The 18,456-nt window shown below is 60.2% G+C and overlaps 1 protein-coding gene across 1 annotated transcript; it reads left to right on the top strand.

Annotated features, from left to right (window-relative positions):
* Window positions 1–6,048: 6,048 nt before the first annotated feature.
* RAC2 (Rac family small GTPase 2) lies at window positions 6,049–15,632 on the top strand. The gene is made up of 7 exons (XM_056137505.1): window positions 6,049–6,156; window positions 9,292–9,363; window positions 11,801–11,918; window positions 12,182–12,244; window positions 12,842–13,001; window positions 14,842–14,973; window positions 15,542–15,632. Exons 1-6 carry the CDS (start codon window positions 6,122–6,124, stop codon window positions 14,970–14,972), a joined length of 579 nt encoding a protein of 192 aa, XP_055993480.1. The 5' UTR covers window positions 6,049–6,121; the 3' UTR covers window position 14,973; window positions 15,542–15,632.
* The last annotated feature ends 2,824 nt before the right edge of the window (window positions 15,633–18,456 follow it).

The raw sequence follows: 18,456 nt of genomic DNA, 5'->3' as shown, positions 1-18,456 counted from the left end.
TGTGGACCATGCACAATGGTCTCTCAGGTCTAGCTGGAGCCGCTGTAACTAGAACCCCGACCACAGGGGCTTGATGGAGGCAAAGTGTGTTTCTCCCTAGCGCCCCCTGTGGGTGTTCAGCTATATCACAACTCCCATGACTCAACTTCCCTAGCTCCACCCCCGAGGGGGAGGAGGTGTGGCCAGGGCCAGAAGCCCCGCCTCCTGTCTGTCAATCGTAGGGACACGCCCCTAAGGGGCGGAGGAGGCGGAGACACAAGTCTGATTGGCAGCTGGTGGGCTCGGGGTGGGCTGTTCTAAACAGCAGTGGACACTAGGGGCTAGGGTTAGGGTTAGGGCATGAATGTCCAGTTAACTGACATCCTATTGACCACATCTCCATAGACACGGGGGAAGAAAAGCAGACATAATCAAATGCGTGCGATAAAAACAGAACCCAACTGTCGGTTACTAAAAATAAAAGGCAACTGATGGCATCTGCCCGCTTCTGGGTCGAGCTCAGCTCGGAAAAGCGAGGCGCGTTCTCTTTAAAACCCAGAAGCCGGTCACGTGCTTTGCACGCCCAAGACCCTGAGGATGACCTGGGCACCGTGGGCCTCCCCTACCCTCCCTTGTTAAAAAATCCAAGGTCCGCTGCCCCGCCCCCGCTGGTTCTGCCCTGCGTTGGGGCAGTGATAAAGGTCCCCTGGGGCTTGGGAGATGTGCCAGGGGCCCCTCCCTGGCCCCGGAACGTGCTGATGCCCCCTCGGCCCTCGGGAAGTTGCTCCAGTTGCTGTCCAGGTCCACCCCAGACGAGCGATGCAGCAAGCGATGCTGTGAGCGATGCAGTGAGTGATGCAGTGAGAGATGCCGTGAGTGATGCAGTGAGAGATGCCGTGAGTGATGCAGCAAGCAATGCAGCGAGCTCCCTGGTGGGGGCTGAATGCAGGCGAAGCCCCTCTCCAAGCGCTGTTACCCCCAATTCAACACCTTAATGCTGCACAAAACACGTCAATAAACAAACATAAGCCTTAACAGTGGGCAGACATGGAGACTATCATGCTAAGTGAAATGAGTCAGAAAGAGGGGGACAGACATAGATGGACTGCACTCATTTGTGAAATATAAAGTAATATAAAATGAAACGGACACCCAAGGACAGGAGACACAAGGGCCAGGAAGATTGCCCCATAGTTGGCAGCCTGCCTCAGGAGCTGGGGGAGAAGGCAGCTGGGATAGAGAAGGGCTCACTAAGTCAATGATAGTTGGAGGAGTCGTTCAGGATGGGAGATGTGTGCTGAAAGTAGATAAAGGACCAAACGTGATAACCTCTCAGTGTCTGTATTGCAAGCCATAACGCTAAAAGTAGAGAGAGAATATGGGGGAAATTGTCTGCCATGGAGGCAGGGGGAGGAGTGGAAAGGGGGGATGTATACTGGGGTCATTGGTGGTGGAGAATGTGCACTGGTAGAGGGATGGGTGTTTGATTATTGTATGACTGAAACTCAGACATAAAAGCTTCGTAACTGTGTCTCATGGTGATTCAATAAAAAAAGGTAAAGGCCCTCCCGTTGATCGTCGATTTGCTCGAGCGGGCCCAGTAACGTCTCCATTGGAGACTTTGTTGTTACTGTGTCTGGCATATCGAATACTCTTGGTAGCTTGCCGGGCTCTCCGAGAGGGGCGGAGGAATCGAACTCGGGTCGGCCATGTTGGCCGCTTAATAAATAAATAAACGTAAGCTTCAGTTTCTAAAGCCGCAGCCCATGCAGACAGCAGCCACGGTTGTCACTGTTTTTGATGCTCAAAAAAATTCTATCTCGCCCCTCTTCTCTCCCTGACAAGCGGCCACGGGAAAGCTGAATTGAACTGAAACCGGAAGTGACCTCGTCAGCCACAGACACACAGAGTCACAGACTAATTCTTTATTTTTTTTCTTTTTGGGTCACACCTGGCATTGCACAGGGGTTACTCCTGGATCATGCACTCAGAAGTTACTCCTGGCAGTGCTCCGGGGACCATATGGGATGCTGAGAATCTACCCGGGTCCGCCGTGTGCAAGACAAATGCCCTACCCGCTGTGCTGTCGCTCCACCCCCAACCCAGTTATTCTTGTCGGGGACTTGTGGAATCACTCTTTGAGGTTCCTTTGTTCAGGTGAACCGTCACCCACCCATTTGGGATGGCCTGTCCCTCTGCCGATGACTGCCCACCCTCTGGCCGGTTCCGACCACACCTGGAATGTTCCTGGAGCAGAAAATCTGCCAACACGGGACAGCAGGGCCCCAGACAACCCAAGAAATTCACATGATTCAAAATCAGGAAGCAAGAAAGGAAATGGAAATGTTCACCATTCAATAGCACTGCGTACCAAGACAGCTGACTTGTTAACAGCAACTTGATAGATTACATGTGAATTTCCACCCACGCTGACATTTACAGAGATCCAATATGCAAAACCGGACACTTTCCCTACTTAGGGGCAACAGATAGAAAACGCAATTGAAAAATGTACTCTAAGTCATCAGCCACCCAGGAATAAATCTTCTGCAGAAATGTGTGTGACCTTTTATGGGGGGGATTGTAAGCCTTTACTGAAGGGCAAAAAGAAGAAATATGCCATGTTAATGGGCAGGAAGACGGAATGTTATCAAGATGTCAATCACCCCCGGATTCCTCTCTAAAGGGAACAGAATTCTCTGAGGAACGCTGACGTCGTTTGTTCTTTTGCTCTTGACAAGTTTATTCTCCAATTTATCGGAGAGAACAAAGGTCAGGGTTATCTCAAGCCATCTTGACACAGATGAAGCGTGGAGCGTTTGCCCTGCTGGGTACCCGGGTCTGCCCCAGAATGTGGGTCAACAAGGCAGAGTTGGTTAAACTGGCCCCGGAACAATGACTATAACGAAGGGCAGAGAAGCTAGGAATAGACTCAGTGCCCTGGAGAGCGGCCACGGGACCGCTCCCTCGGGAAGGGCAGAACATTTCGGGGGATGACGACAGTTAAGGCCAGAGGGCACAGCCCATCTCTCTCTCTATGCTGAATCCTTCCCAGGTTGGTGAGGAGTTAGCTGGGCATGTGGCTCGGGGCTGAGAGTGTGCTGTGTGTGAGTGAGTGAGACTGAGTCAGCTAGGAAGGAGGGAAGAGAGGAAGGAGGGAAGAGAGGAAGGAAGGAAGGAAGGAAGGAAGGAAGGAAGGAAGGAAGGACGGAAGGAAGGAAGGAGAGGAAGGAAGAAGGAGAGAAAGGAAGGAAGGGAGGGAGGGAGGAAGGAAGGGAGAGAGGGAGGGAGGGGGAAGGGAGGGAGAAAAAGAGTGATGGAGGGAGGTGGGAGGGAGAGAGGAAAGGAGGAAGGGAGAGCAGAAGGGAGGGAGGGAGGGGTGGAGGAAGGAAGGGAGGAAGGAAGAGGAGGGATGGAGGGAGGCGAGAGGGAGGGAGGAAAGAAGGGAGAGAAGAAGGGAGGGGGGGTGGAGGGAGGTTGGGTTTATCTCTGGCTCTACCTCAGTTTCTCTGCCAGGCGTCCGCTCGCATCAGACACCTGCCTCAACTCTACTTGAGGGACATGCGTCTGTTCTTGCGAGGCTTCGCAGTGAGTCTCCCGGGGCCCACAGCAGGGTCACGGGGGGTCAGGCACAGGCCCCCTTCTCCCCGCCACCCGCAGCCGCCTCTGAAGGCTTCACTTGCGTTAACTTGGGGGTGTGAGCTGGGTGCCTCACGGTGGCCCTGAAGCCTGTTCCCTTGCAGGGATGCTGCGTGTACTGGCTTGTCTTTGGGGGCCTCTGTGTCTCTTGGTTTTGCTGTAGGGTCACACAAATCACTGGGGGGGCTCAGAGATCACTCCTCATGGGGCTCAAAGGACCATATGGGGTGCCAGGAATTGAACCCGAGTCAGCCGCAGGCAAGGCAAGAGTCTTGCCTGCTGGAGATCTCTCCAGACCACCTCCTCCAGTTCCAGTTGCTCCTAAAGCTTCTGAAGTTTGACACTTGATCACTAAGAACTTTGCTTTATCCCTTTCCTCCCTCCCTCCCTCCCTCCCTCCCTCCCTCCCTCCCTTCTTTCCTTTTTTTTCCCACTTTTTCTTTCTTTTTGGGTCACACTAGCGATGCTCAGAGTTCCTCCTGGCTCTGCACTCAGGAATCACTCCTGGCAGTGCTTGGGGGACCATATGGGATGCCGGGAATCGAATCCAGGTTGACTGTGTGCAAGGCAAACGCCCCCCCCCCACAGTGCTATCGCTCCGGCCCCCCTCCTTTCCTTTTTCCTCTCTTCCTCCCTCCCTTCTGTCCTTCCTCCCTCCTCTCCCCTCTCTTTCCTTGCTTGCTTTCCTTCTCCTTCCTTCCATTGTCCTTCCTTCCAACTTCCTTTTCTTCTATCCTTCCTTCTCCTTCCTTCCATCTTTCCATTCTTCCATCCTTCCTTCTAATCCAGTAGAACCCCAGGAACTGGAGCGATAGCACAGCGGGGAGGGTGTTTGCCTTGCATGCCGCTGACCTGAGTTCAATCCCCGGCATCCCATAGGGTCCCCTGAGCACCGCCAGGAGTGATTCCTGAGCGCAGAGCCAGGAGGAACCCCTGTGCATCACAGGGTGTGACCCCCCTCAAAAAAAACCCAAACTAGCAGAACCCACAATCTCACTCACACACAGCACGCTCTTAGCCCTGAGCCACATGCCCAGTTAAATCCTTTACAAACCCAGAGAGGATTCAGCGTATGGTGAGAGATGGCCTTCCACTGCTGTGCACTGTGACTTTAGTGCCCCCGTCCCCTGAAGCGGTCACCCTTCCGCAGTCTGCGACCATGGCCTCTGTGATCTCTCGACGTGTGCCCAGGGGCCTTGTGCTTCTGTGACTCAGTGGCCAGGCGGAGAGGGATTCATCAAGACAGGGCTGAATGAATAACCCCATCTGATGGAGAGTGAGTCCGCGTGCCCACCCAGCCAGGCTGGTCCCAGCGAGAGGCGTGATGGGGCGGGTGCGGTTCGGGGAGGGGCCAAACAGGTGAACTTGAAGCCCATGAGAGTGGGGGACGCACAGCCCGTGGTCTGCCCCCGCCCCCTCCCCAGCAGCTGAGGGGCAGAAAGGACCAGGCTGCCGGCCGCAAACTCCTGGCCCCACACGCCACCCTCGGTCCCGCCTCACCCGGCCTCACGCTCGTCACTTCCTGCCTGTTTGCTTCTCAAAGCCGCTAACCTCCCTTCCGTATCACCTTGTTCCCTCCTCCCCCACCCTCCCCAACTTGGGGCCCCCAAGTCTGCCTGCACCCCTCAACCCCTCACAGCCCTTTCCAAGGGCCAGCTCCAACACCAGCCGCAGACTCGGCTCCCCCTCTGGGGGCTCGGGGGTCCCTACTAGGAGTCACCCCCCCTCAGGCCCCCTCCCTGCCCTCTTAAAGGACACCCAGGACAGGCCCTGTCCTCCCAGAACCCGCTGCCTCTCGGCCATTCCTGACTGGCCATCCCTGAGACCGTGCCAAGCGTGCAGTGGGCACTGGGTGTAAACCATAGGTGCTGAATAGTGGGCACTGAGTATACAATAGGTGCTGGGTATGCATTAAGTGCTGGGTATACAGGGGTGCTGGTATACTGTGGGTGCTGGGTGTTCAATGAGCACTGGGTATACAGCAAGTGCTGGGTATTCAGTAGGCATTGGGTACGGTGGGCACTGAGTATACAGCAGGCACTGGGTATACAGTGAGTGTTGGGTATACAGTAGGCATTGGATACAGAGGGTGCTGGTAACAGTGGGCGCTGGGTGTTCAATGAGCCCTGGGTATACAGCAAGTGCTGGGTATACAGTAGGCATTGGGTTCAGTGGGCGCTGGGTATACAGTAGGCGCTCACGCAATGCTTGTTGCTTTGGAGGGAGGGGACTGCAATTTCATGAAGCCCAAGGGAAGGACATAGCTATCCTGGGGGGGTCCTGCTGGTGCCCCCGAGCAGCAGTTCTGGTGCCAGAGACGGGGGCTGCAGCCGGGGCCCCGCGGGGCACCTGAGGCCCCCTGCGCAGTCCCACCTGACCGCAGGCCCCGCCCTCTGCAAACAGCGGCTCGGGGCAAGTTCCCCTTCCGCTTCCTCCGCTCCTCCGGGCGCCCGTCCAGGCTCTCCGCACCGGCACCCGCAGAGACGCCCCCAGCCCCGACTCAATGCAGGCCATCAAGTGTGTGGTGGTGGGCGATGGGTGAGTGACGCTGCTGCCCCCCCGCGGGGCCTCCCAGAGACCCCCCAGAATCCCCGAGGAAGATGGGGGTCCCGGGGAGGCTCCTCTGGTGGTCCCAGGGAGCCCCCAGCTAGACGGAGGGGACCGGCACCCTCTCGGCTTCCCCTCTCCCAACCCCAGAAGCTGCCTCTGGAAAGGGGGTGCAGGGAGGAGGCTGGGGCTGGCCGGGGCCCCGTGCCTGCACCCCGAAAGCTGCAGCCGGTCTCCCCTGGGACCTTAATTTTCAACCCTGCAGCTACTGGTGGGGAAGGGGGCCCGGGGCCCCGGCCTTGTCCCCGGCTTGCCTGGCCTTGGAAATGTCGCCTCAGCTGGGCCCCTGGCAGATGAGGAGCCACTGGGGGTGTCCGGAGCCCTGGTGCCCCAGTAGTGCCAGCATTCCGGGTGCCATCCCTCAGCCTCTGGGAGGGGGCAGGAGAGGGACCTCCAGGGAGGGAGGGGGGGATGGGCAGATGAAGTGGGTCAGTTTGGGGCAGCTGGGCTGAGGGGGTCTTCCCCGGCATCAGGATCTCAGCTTCTCATACCCCCCCCCCGCCCATGTGGGCCTCAGTTTCTCCATCTGTCAAGGGAAGAATGGGGGGGCTAGATCTCTGGCTAGACAAAGTCGACATGCATGGGGTCCAGCCCGAGAGCCACCCTGCTCACCCACCCGCACCGTCCCCGGCCGGGCTCTGTCCAGCCTCACACAGGCGACACGGGACACCGGGATCTTTCCCGCCTGCCGGTGGCTCAGAGGCTCTGGGCGGGGCGGCTGGCTGGCCGGTGGATCTTGGCCCTCAGCTGATCCTGAGGCCCATTCTAATCTGCTCGCCCGTCCCGCACTTCTGCTTTGCCTCTGATGGGGGGAAGGGGAGGCGGAAGCCAAGGGCAGCATCTTTGTCCCCGCTCTTGAAGTCACCTTGGTGGCAGTCTCTGGGGAGGCCTCCTGGGACCGGATAGGAAGTGACAAAACCCAGCGCGAAGGGGAAGGCCCCGGCCTGCCCCAGGGGCCACTGCTTCCCCCCACACATGCCCAGGACCCTCCCAGGCCAGCAGGCTGAGGGGGAGGCTGGAACTTTCTACTAAGCGCCTACTGTGAGCTGGGCACCCTCTGCCTCATGGTTCCATGAACCCCGATGAGAAGCCCATTCTACAGATGAAAAAAATGGAAACTCAATCATATGCCAGACCTCCTCAATTCGAACCCAGGTCTCTAGGCCCCCAGTTCTACTGGATGCAAGACTCAGGGCTCTATCTAGGGGCTCCTTCTGAGGCGTTTCTCTGCATAGTCCCGAGTGCTGTTTTCAAAATGGGGAAACTGAGGCATGGGCCACACAGGACTCGCCAAGGATTTTGCCACTGGGAGGTGGAGGATCTGGGAGGTGAAGCTCACGCATAAGTTGGTCGAGCCCTGGCCGGGGGCATTCAGCAGTTCAGAGGGTCTCCTGGGCACCACCTGCTTTTAAAGCATTTTTTTTTTTTTGCTTTTTGGGTCACACCTGGCGATGCACAGGGGTTACTCCTGGCTCTGCACTCAGGAGTTACTCCTGGCGGTGCTCGGGAGACCATATGGGATGCTGGGAATCAAACCTGGGTTGGCCGCGTGCAAGGCAAACGCCCTACCCACTGTGCTGTCTCTACAGCCCCTTAAAGCATTTTTTAAAAAGGCTGGATAGTGACATCAAGGTGGATTTCATGACAGCTCACACAGCAGCATCTGTGCAAACAACATTACGTGTTCACCTCAACCTACTTTCTTTCCTTCGCCTTCGTATGCTCCCCTTTGATCTAAGTTACCACCCTCCCCTTTTTCTTTTTTTTTCCTTTGGGTGACTCTATTATTCTGAGAGTCTAAGAGTTTGTTTTTGTATGTTTACGGGTGTTTTTCTCTGCCTCAAAGGAGTGGAATGATGGGTGTCTATCTTTTCTGTTTTTTTTTTTTTTTTCTGATTTCCCTCACTGCGGGGCACCACACCCTGGTCTGTCCCGGTTGTTGCAAATGGCAAGACTTTGCCTTTTCTTAGAACACCCCATTGTGAACCCACTGCATCTTCTCGGGGTGTCTCCAGCCCTCAGCTCTCGTGACGATCCTGTGTCAAATCCAGGCATGCTGGGTCTTTTTCATCCCGTGCTTTCAGATCCTTCAGATAAAGACCCAGAGTCAGTAGCTGAGCCGCACGGAATTCCACAAACGTTCTGAGACAGGATGGCTACACCAACAACACTGACTTCCGGTCATTTTTTGTTTGGGTTGAAATGCTCAGGGGGTTACTTCTGGTCCGTAACTGAAGGGACCATGCTGGACAGTATTTGGGGTCCCAGAAGATGCTGGGAGCAGATTTCATGCTCCCCCATGCAAGACCTGTGCTCAGCCCTTTGAACCACCTCCCTGGGGTCTCCTAGTCTTTTTTTTTAGGGGGCCCCACACCTGGAGGTGGTCAGGGCTTACTCCTGGTGAGGCTCAGGGGACTATATGGGGTGCCAGGGATAGAACCCCGCTTGGTCCTACTCCTGTTACCGTCCCTCCGGCTTCTTCATAGCTGAAGTCATTCCCACAGTCGTGGGGGCGTGTGCGGGTGCTTTGATTTTCACCCCCTACTGGTACGATGGTGAGCATCTCTTCATGAGCCTTTTGGCCCCTAGGGGTCTCCTCCGGAGCCAGGTCTATGCAGACCCTCCTCCCACTCTTGATGGGGTCCCTGCTCTCAACCCTCACCCCTGCCTCAGGCCACCTGTCAGAGTTGGTTCAAAATCGTTTTCCTCTGCTGAGATCTTGGTTCCGCAACCCTGGCAACACAGACGGTCCTGGAAGACGGCCAGGGGTCACTCCCGAGCACAGAGCTAGGAGGAAAGCGCTGAGCGCCACTGGGCGCGACCCATTTCCCCCAGCCCTCACCCCAAAATGCAGATTCCCAGTTGAGAATTTGTCCAAACTCATGCATCAGAATTTCCCAAGTCTTGGTGTCAGATGAGTCAGGTGGGGAGCACTGGGCGAGACAGAGCCTGGAGTCTTCCCTGAGGCTGGGCCGGAGGAGTGAACGGGTGTCCAGAGTGCCTGCGGAGCACCCCCCAAGCTGGCCGCGACCCTGACCACCGTCTCTCCCCCTTCTTATGTTTCAGAGCCGTGGGCAAGACCTGCCTCCTCATCAGTTACACCACCAATGCCTTCCCGGGCGAGTACATCCCCACCGTGTGAGTCCCGTGGGGCCAGGGCACCCACCGTCGGGTCCCCACCCAATCTAGTAGAGGTTGGGTGGAGCAGGGAGCCTGCTGGGGGGAGAGGGGCGGGGAGGGACATGTGGGCGCCAGGACGCACGCGCAGGTGCTGGGGTGGGGCGGGACCATCGTGAGGCCCCGCCTTCTTATTGGATGCTGAGGCCCCGCCTTCTAATTGGACGCTGAGGCCCCGCCTTCTAATTGGACGCTGAGGCCCCGCCTTCTTATTAGACGCTGAGGCCCCGCCTTCTTATTGGATGCTGAGGCCCCGCCTTCTAATTGGACGCTGAGGCCCCGCCTTCTTATTGGACTCTGAGGCCCCGCCTTCTTATTGGACGCTGAGGCCCCGCCTTCTTGTTGGACGCTGAGGCCCCGCCTTCTTATTGGACGCTGAGGCCCCGCCTTTTTGTTGGACGCTGAGGCCCCGCCTTCTAATTGGACGCTGAGGCCCCGCCTTCTTATTGGACGCTGACGCTGAGGCCCCGCCTTTTTATTGCACGTCTAACGCTGTGCTGAGCGTCCGGGCTGTACACTAGCAGGAAGACACTGGCTTCATGCCCTAGTCACTGAGGACACCTGCCCGCCCAGCATTCAAGGCTTGGGCATCTGTCCCTGCCCCGCTGCACTTTCCAAATACTTCCTGGGTGTCTCCACTGCCCCTCTGGGGTCTCCTCTGTTCCCCTGGGCGTCTCCTCTGTCCCCCTGGGCGTCTCCTCTGCCCCCCTGGGTATCTACTCTGCCTCCACCGTTTTTCCTTCCCACACCCGTGGTCCGAGACTTCAGGCTCAGGTCTGCGCCTCCTCCTCCAGGAAGCTTTCCGGATCTGGTCTGAAATGAGGGGGGTCTCCCTCTGCCCCGCCCCTGCCTCCTTCATGGTCCTATTGGACCTTGCCCGGGACTGCTCCTTTGTGGGGTTCCCCGCATCACAGCACAGCGCCAGCACACTCCACCCCCATCTCATCCCGAGAGGCCCTGGCCGCGTGGCGTGGGGGTTTCTGGGCGCTTGGACTCATTTGTTCTTCCCCGAGAACGGTATGTTCAGGGGGCCCTGTGGGAAGCCGAGACTCAGAGCAGCAAAGGGCACCCCGGCATCAAGACTTGGGCCCCCCACGAGTATTTCTCCCAGGACACTGACGGAGCTCCAGGGGTTAGGGGGCGCCCAGAGGCGAGAGGAACCCAGCTAAAGAGCAGGACGCCAGTGGGGGTGGGGGGTGTTCCTGCCTCTGTGTTCAGGAGTGACCCCTGGCAGTGCTCAGGGGACCACACAGGCCGGGCAATGCGCAGGGAAAGTGGTCCAGGGCAGAGCTGGGCGTCTCTGCTAGTGCTGTGTGGCCCTGGGCCGGTCGCTCTCCCTCTCTGGTTCTCACGGTCTCGTCCATAGCCTTCGGCGCCTGCTCCTTCCCTCAGGGGGATGGAGGGTGAGAAATGTTGGGCAGAAGGAAGGGCCAGGGTGGGTGCTTGTCTGGGTGCCAGGGGCCTGGCGAGAGCCAGGAGCACCCACGCTGCGCCGCCTGCCCGTAATGGGGCGTTTCTCAGTCCTCTGGGCGGCCAGAGCGGGCGCCAGGCCTCTGCCCGCAGAAGTCAGATGTGGTGGATAAACACCCCTGCTCCCCGCCTCCGTGCAGTCCTCCGTGCGGCTTAGCAACCCGGGCCAGTCTCCAGCTTTAGAGGCCACGGGGCCTCCACCAGCTGCTGCCCCTGCCCCCTCCCCCCAGGCAACCAGGGGTCCCTTCCCACCTCAGCCCTGCTACCTCCCAGGAGCACCCTTTGACCTTTTGAGCCATGTGACCTGTCCCAGGGAATATCACGCAGCCTTGAAAACGCAGGGAGTACCCCCCCCCCAAATAAATACTCTAAAGTGAGGAGTGGGGCTGGAGGGGGGCGCATGGGACTTCGACTCTGTCCCTGGCACTACACGCCCCGCTGAGGACATGGGGTGTGGCCACAGACCCTGAGTGTGCCTGGGGGTCCCTGCCCCATCCTCGGGCACAGCTTCCGGCGCAGGCGCAGAGCCGTCAGTTCTGGTTGGCTGAGATGCTCCGGGAGTGAATTCTGGGCCCCGGAGTACCTCCTGGGAGCACCTCCTGGGAGCACCCTCCTAAAAAGAAAGTTGGTATCGGTGGCTGTGATAGAGAGAGAGAAGAAAACTGGGAATGGGGAGAGAGAGTGGGGTGGGGAGGACAGTCCCTGATCCCCGGAGCCCCACCAGGAGCGAGCCCTGAGCACAGAGCCAGAATGACTTCCGAGCACAGAGCCGGGCACGGCCCCAAAGTCACAACAAAGCGTGATGGCAAGATGCCTTGTGTGTGAGGCCACTGCTGCCCTTCTCTGGGCTGAGCAGGGGGATGGTGGACCCGGGCTGGGGGACTGTGGGCCGAGGGCCGGAGCTCAGCCCGCTTTCCTGCCCCTGCAGGTTCGACAACTATTCGGCCAATGTGATGGTGGACAGCAAACCGGTGAACCTGGGCCTGTGGGACACGGCCGGGCAGGAGGATTATGACCGGCTGCGGCCACTCTCCTACCCGCAGACGGTGCGCCCTGCCCCGTGGGCCCTGCGGGGTGCCCGGGGGGGGCCTGGGTGGGTGGGACCGTGCTGGCCACAGGAGCTGCAGGCTGGGGACCCCTTGGCGGGGCGGTGGGTGGTGAGGGGAGCCCTGAGGCTCTGCGCCCACTTTCCCCTCTGTCCTGGGGCACTTCCGGGGCTCCCTGCCCTGCCTCAGGCTCACTGCTTGGTGCTGGGGGTGACAGGACCCCTGGGGCGGCCTGGTGTGACCCCTGCCTGCTCTGCTCCCAGGATGTCTTCCTCATCTGCTTCTCACTGGTCAGTCCTGCCTCCTACGAGAACGTCCGGGCCAAGGTGAGCAGCATGTGGGGGGGTGGGTGGGGGGGTGGGGAGGGGAGGGGGCGTGAGGGGCGTGAGGGCTGCAGACCAGGTGGGCAGAGGGAGGGTCTGCAGTGCCCCCCAGGGCTGGAGGCCTGGGTGGGAGATCAGGAGAGCTCTTTTTTTGGGGGGGTCACCCCTGGCGATGCTCAGGGGTTCCTCCTGGCTCTGCACTCAGGAATCACTCCTGGCTCGGGGGGCCCTATGGGATGCTGGGAATCGAACCTGGGTCGGCCGCATGTAAGGCCAATGCCCTCCCCGCTGTGCTATCACTGCAGCCCCCGGGAGAGATCTTGGGGGACCCGGTGGCTGGCCTGACTCTCACCCTCTCTCCCCTGCACAACCTCACGCGGCCTCCCAATCGACACGCACCATCTCACTTCCTCTGCCCGAAACCACCCCCCCTCCTTCCTGCACAACCTCGTGCCTCCTGCCCGAACAACCTCATGACCCCCCTCAGGCACCCCCACTCCGGGACCCCCTCTCACTGGGTGCTCCCCCGTCTCCCTTCTTATGCACCCCAACTTCCCGCACAACCTCACACTGACCCCGCCCCTTCCCTCCCCCTGCCAGTGGTTCCCCGAGGTGAGACACCACTGCCCCAGTACGCCCATCATCCTGGTGGGCACCAAGCTGGACCTCCGGGACGACAAGGACACCATCGAGAAGCTGAAGGAGAAGAAGCTGAGTCCCATCACCTACCCGCAGGGCCTGGCGCTGGCCAAGGAGATTGGTAAGGGGTGGGGGGCTCAGGGCAGCTGCATTGGGGGGGCAGGCGGGGCCCCGACTCAGCCCCGGGTGAGGGCAGACACGGGCCCCAGGGCCAGCCTGTACTGCAGCGCACTCGCTGTGTGATCCTGGGCCAGCGACTCAGCCTCTCGTGTGCCTGTGTCCCTCATCATCCGGGCACGACAGTGGCAGCAGAATGGGGTGAATGGGGCCACCCCGCAGCTCCTAGCATGGTCTTGAATCCAGGGAAAGTGCTCTGTGCTCACTGCGATCAGCCACTGTCTCCTGCGTGGGAGAGCACCAGCAGCTAGCCAAGCCCGGGGTTTTCAGGAAGGCTTCCTGGAGGAGGTGTTTCTGCCTTGGGTCTGAAGCGGGGAGGTCCTTCCCTGCTGTCTCCTCAGACCGACCCCTGAGCTCCGAGGAGTGGAGTGAGGGGGACCAGGTGTCCACAGGCTGCCCCAACCCTGGGGGTCCTGCCAGCCTGCAAGGGGCATAGGGGTGACACTGGGCCTCGCCCCTGGCCTCCAGGCCTGCTCTCCCTGCCTCCCTGCCGACCCCGGATGGGGACCCCCTGGGCCGGGTCCTGTGAGCTTCCCAGAGTCCCGCCCCAGGCAGGGGCCCCAGCCCGGCCCGACCCCCTTCCTGCCACCGGAAGTGGGCGGGTGAACCGCCCCTCGCAGGAAGAGAAACCGCAGCCACCTCCCTCCTTCCTGTCGCCACCGGCCAAGGGGCCATGTTGCCGGGCCTGTCCCTGCCCCGAGCTCATGGGGGTCCTTCCTCTGCCTGGGACCCACCCAGCCGGTCCCCCGAGCCCCTTCCACCCCGAGGGCCTCCCCAGTTGGCCCCTGGCCCTTTATTTAATTAATTCATTAATTAATTTGCTTTTTGGGTCACACCCGGCGATGCTCAGGGGTTCCTCCTGGCTCTGCACTGGGGGATCTCTCCAGGGGAGGGGGGGACTTGGGGTTTCAGGGCTGTACCCGGGTCAACTGTGTGCAAGGGGAGAGCCATGACCGCTGTGCCGTCTCTCTGGCCCTCTCTGGGCTATTGGAAGTACCTGGGTTGGCACCTTGAAGATCCGATGAGCTTCTCCAGGAGGGCCCCAGGCCGGGAGACAGTGCAGGGGTCAAGGCGCTTGCCTTGTGCGCAGCCAACACCGGTTGCATTCCCGGGCCCCCCTCGAGTCCCCTGAACCTCGCCACGAGTGATCCCTGAGCACAGAGCCAGGAGTCAGGCCCGGGCCCCACCGGGCACGACCCCAGAACAGTGGCAACAGAACAAAGGCAAGAAGGGGCTCAGGTCCCCTCCCCCTCCTTCCTCTTGTTCCTGAAGCCGGCCCCTCCCTCTCGCCCCTCACACAGGCCCCGATGTCCCCTCACTTGGGGGGGCAGCGTGGAGCCCAGGACAGAGGGGTCAGCCCGTCTCACCCACACCCTGGGCTGCAGACCCCCACCCCTGAGTGGTGGTGTGGGAGAAGGCTGGGCCCCTCGCAGGGAAAGGATGACCCCCTAATTTCCGCCCCACTCGCTGAGCCCTCAGCCCCACCCCTCCCCAGTCCCTCCTGTGCCTTGGGATAAGCATGGCCTCGATGACCCTACGTCTCATCCGTGAAATGGGGCCAGGCTGAGGAATGGGTGGTGACGTCTAGAAGGTGCTGGGGTCTGCCCCCCTCCCCGAGGGCCCCTAGGGTCCCTGGCATCTTGGGAGACGTGGAGGGAAACTGAGGCACAGAGGCTGCGGAACACGCCCTGGGGGACTGGACCCCGGGGCAGGTGCAGGGTGAGGCTGGGGAGCGGCGGAGCCCAGGCCTGCCGTGCCCCACTCCCGCGTGTCCCTTCGCCTAGACTCCGTGAAGTACCTGGAGTGCTCCGCACTCACCCAGCGGGGCCTGAAGACGGTCTTCGACGAGGCCATCCGGGCCGTGCTGTGCCCGCAGCCCACCCGGCAGCAGAAGCGCGCCTGCAGCCTCCTGTAGGGTAGGAGCCTGCCGCGGTCGCACAGCCCTGCGGTCCCTGGGTGTGAGCTCAGGGCTGGCCGGGAGGGGGGCGCGCGCGGCGCTGCTGTTCCTGGGCGCATGCTCAGGGCTGACCGCCAGGGGGCGCGCGTGGTGCTGCTATCCCTGGGCTCATGCTCAAGGCTGGCCGCCAGGGGGCGCGCGCGTGGCGCTGCTGTCCCTGGGCGTGAGCTCAGGGCTGGCCGGGAGGGGGGTGCGCGGTGCTGCTGTCCCTGGGCCGAGCTCAGGACTGGCCGCCAGGGGGCGCTGCGGGGGTCTGGCACAGAGCAGCTGCTGCGGGGGGGGGGGTGCGCTGCGGGGGGCAGGAGGCAGGGGCAGCGGGAATGCCCGGCTGGGAGGGGCCACAGGGAGCTGGGACCCCGAGGAGGAGAACCGTGAGGAGCGGGGGCCGTCTTCCCCCCCCCTCCCCCGTGACCAGGTCAGGGAGGACCTGATGGGATGGAAGGAGCTGGAAGGGGGGAACGTGGAGATTGGGGGGCAGCGGGGACTCTCGGGGACCCCGTGTCTCACCCCCGCCTGTCTTCCCTCAGGGTGCAGCCGCCCTCCCAGCCTGATCATTGCACCCCCCACCCCTCCCCAGAGCCTGATGGTGGAGTTTGGCTGATGATGCCCGGACCGGAAGGGTGTGGATTTGTAGGCGCTGCATCCTGATCCCTCATGCTCCTGCCTTGCCAGGGCCCAGCGGGGACCCCTCAGGACCCCGCCTGGCCACCCCCGCATTGCTGCGGCCAGAGCCGGCTGCTGTATCCACCTGTCCCCTCCACTCGCACCCAATGCCTGAACCTTCCACCCCGCCCCCCACACACACTTCTGATCATCTCAGTAGAGTGTCTCCAGCGCCTGTTCTCCAAGCCCCTGAAGGCGACCACAGAACACAGACCCACCCCTCTGAGTCTCGGGGAGCAAATGCCCAGGGGTTCCAAGCCTGGGTCCCGCTAACTCCTGCCCTCACCAAGTCTTTCTGCGCAACTCCCACCCGGGACCCCGAACACAAGGATCTGCGAGCAGCTTCGAACTTTCCGAGCCTCCCAGCCACGACTTGAGCTGCTGCGAAAGGAAATGATCTGCTTCAGCAGAAAATAAACGTGTTGTTTCAAGTGTGGAAATAGCATTTCTTCAGGTGCGGCTTGATCAAGGGGCGGAGCGGACGTCCTCCCATCCCTCCCTGGACCCCTGCGCTCTTCCTTCCGCTGTCTGGCCCAGTCTCGGTGACTGTCAAGGCTTTCTCCTCCGAGGGGACGAAAAATAGGGGTGAACTAGTAGGGACGAAGAGATAGGACGCAGGTGACGGGCACTGCAGCATGTGGGCTAAGGCATTTGCCTGACACGTGGCCAACCTCGGTTTAATTCCTGGCACCACGTGACTCTGGAGCGCCACCCAGAGTGAGTCCTGAGCACAGATCCAGGAGCAGCCCCTGAGCACTGCAGGGTGTGGTCCAGATCCCTGATGCTGAGTCCTCCATGAGCCAAGTGCTCTCTGGCAGGCCTGAGCTGCAGGGACAGGCCACACCCCATCCTTAGCCCCGCTGGGTGCCCAGTGGCCAATGGGCCTGCCACGGGGCTTTTGCCACACGCCAGGGAAGTGCCCATGGAGGGCAGAGATTGGGGGCTCAGGGTTGCCAGGGGAGGGGCGGTGAGGGGGCCACTGCCTCCCCTTGGCTGCAAAGTCGCCGCGAGAGAGAAATATGCAGACGCTCGCCAGAGACAGTGGGGCCACCCTTGCCCCGAGCCAGGCTCCGTCCAGAAGCAGATGGCGGGTGGTAAATGATTCAACACAGCCCGGAGAGGCCAAGCTAAGTGTCCTCTGAGCTGGCGGGCGGGAGAGACGCAGAACAACGGCCTTGGCGAGCCCCAAGGGGAACCCCAAGTGCTGGACCCAAACTCCGGATGGCGAGGCAGGAGGCTGCAACATTGGGGAGCAGGCCCTCCCCCCTCCCCCCTGCCCTCCCAGGCCCTCACCCAGAAGAGTCATCCCTGGACTTTGGAGCACACAAAGGGACACGCCCCCCCACCCCCGACCCAGACCATGTGACTCGCCGTGGGCCAATGGGATGCGCACAGTCCCAGGAGGGTTTGGGTTGGGCCTGGCACCTTGGCACAATGTCCTGTGCCAACTGAAGAAGGTGCCCCTGGCAGGGCTCCTGGTTCCAAAGGTGGAAGGGCAACACGGGGCAGAGGCCTATGCGGCAGTTTGACGTGCGGATGCCAGGCGTGTACCACCAGTGGATCACACAGGCCGTCAGCGGAGAGTGTCCACGGAGGTGTGCGTCCACAGAACGAGAGAGTGAACCAGGGGAAGGAAGGACAGGGTTCAAGAAACCGGGTCCACAGCAGGAAGAAGGGAAGGGTGGGGAGCTGGGAACTCAGGCATTCACTGGGCAAGGCAGACCCCAAAGAGGAGTTTGGTGGGGTCTCTAAGAAAAAAAATGAACGATCAAATTGCGTTGCAGAGTTTATTTTGCCCCATTTTGCTGCATTTTTGTGGCCACACCCAGCAGTTCTCAGGGCTGACTCCTGCCTCTGTGCTCGGGGCTGACTCCTGGCAGTGCGCAGGGCTCCGGATGCAGTGCCAAGGATCGGGTCTGGGTCCGCGTGTTCAGGACAAGCGCCTCCGCCCCCGGACTCTCTCCCCAGCCTTCCACCACGAGTTTTTTTTTTAGCTATAGGAGTGTATGAAAAAAATGAAGATTTAAAAAAAAAACAACCAAAGTCAAATAGACGAAAAAAATGAGGCAATTATTAACTCCCAGCTGAGCAGGAAATTATATTTACACTGTATTAATAATAGAAACACTGAATATGCGTTTAGTAGGAAATTATGTTACTTTGAGAGGACAGGGGAGAGGTACCAAAAAATGGGTAAGAAATCTAAAATCCAGGGCCTGGGGGATAGCTGAGGGGTCAAGTCTCCTGTCTTGCTGCCAGGCTCGTTCGTTCTGTCATCACACAGCTCCCAAGCCCCCTTGGAGGTAGCCCCAGAAGCCCCTGACCACTGCTGGGGTGACTGGGGTCACCCACATACTGCAGGGCCCCGAATAACCAATGCGATGCATGGAGTCCCTCACTCACCCCGCAAGAAGGAGCCTAAAATCTCCCCCTATCATCAGAAGCTTGGGGATGGTGGGGAAAATTGGGTTGTAGAGAGATTTGAAAACAGAGACTTCGGGGTCAGAGCGATAGTCCAGCAGGGAGGGCGTTTGCCTTGTACCCGACATCCCATAGGGTCCCCTGAGCACCGCCAGGAGTGATTCCTGAGTGCAGAGCCAGGAGGAAGCCCTGAGCATCGCCAGGTGTGGCCCCCAAACAAACAACCCCCCCTCCTGAGACCTTAATACGTAGCAAGAGGGAGAGAAACCACCGAGCGACCAAGCCACAGGCTTCTGGGGCCAGGGCTCGCTCAGGGCCATGGAGGATGCTGTCTTTTGCAGAAAAAAAAAATCTTCGC

The sequence above is a fragment of the Sorex fumeus genome, unplaced genomic scaffold (assembly GCF_029834395.1).
Source record: "Sorex fumeus unplaced genomic scaffold, SorFum_2.1 ptg000125l, whole genome shotgun sequence".
Classification (NCBI taxonomy): domain Eukaryota; kingdom Metazoa; phylum Chordata; class Mammalia; order Eulipotyphla; family Soricidae; genus Sorex; species Sorex fumeus.
Note: the sequence above shows the minus strand (reverse complement) of the source record. Positions and strands in the feature narration are given on the sequence as shown.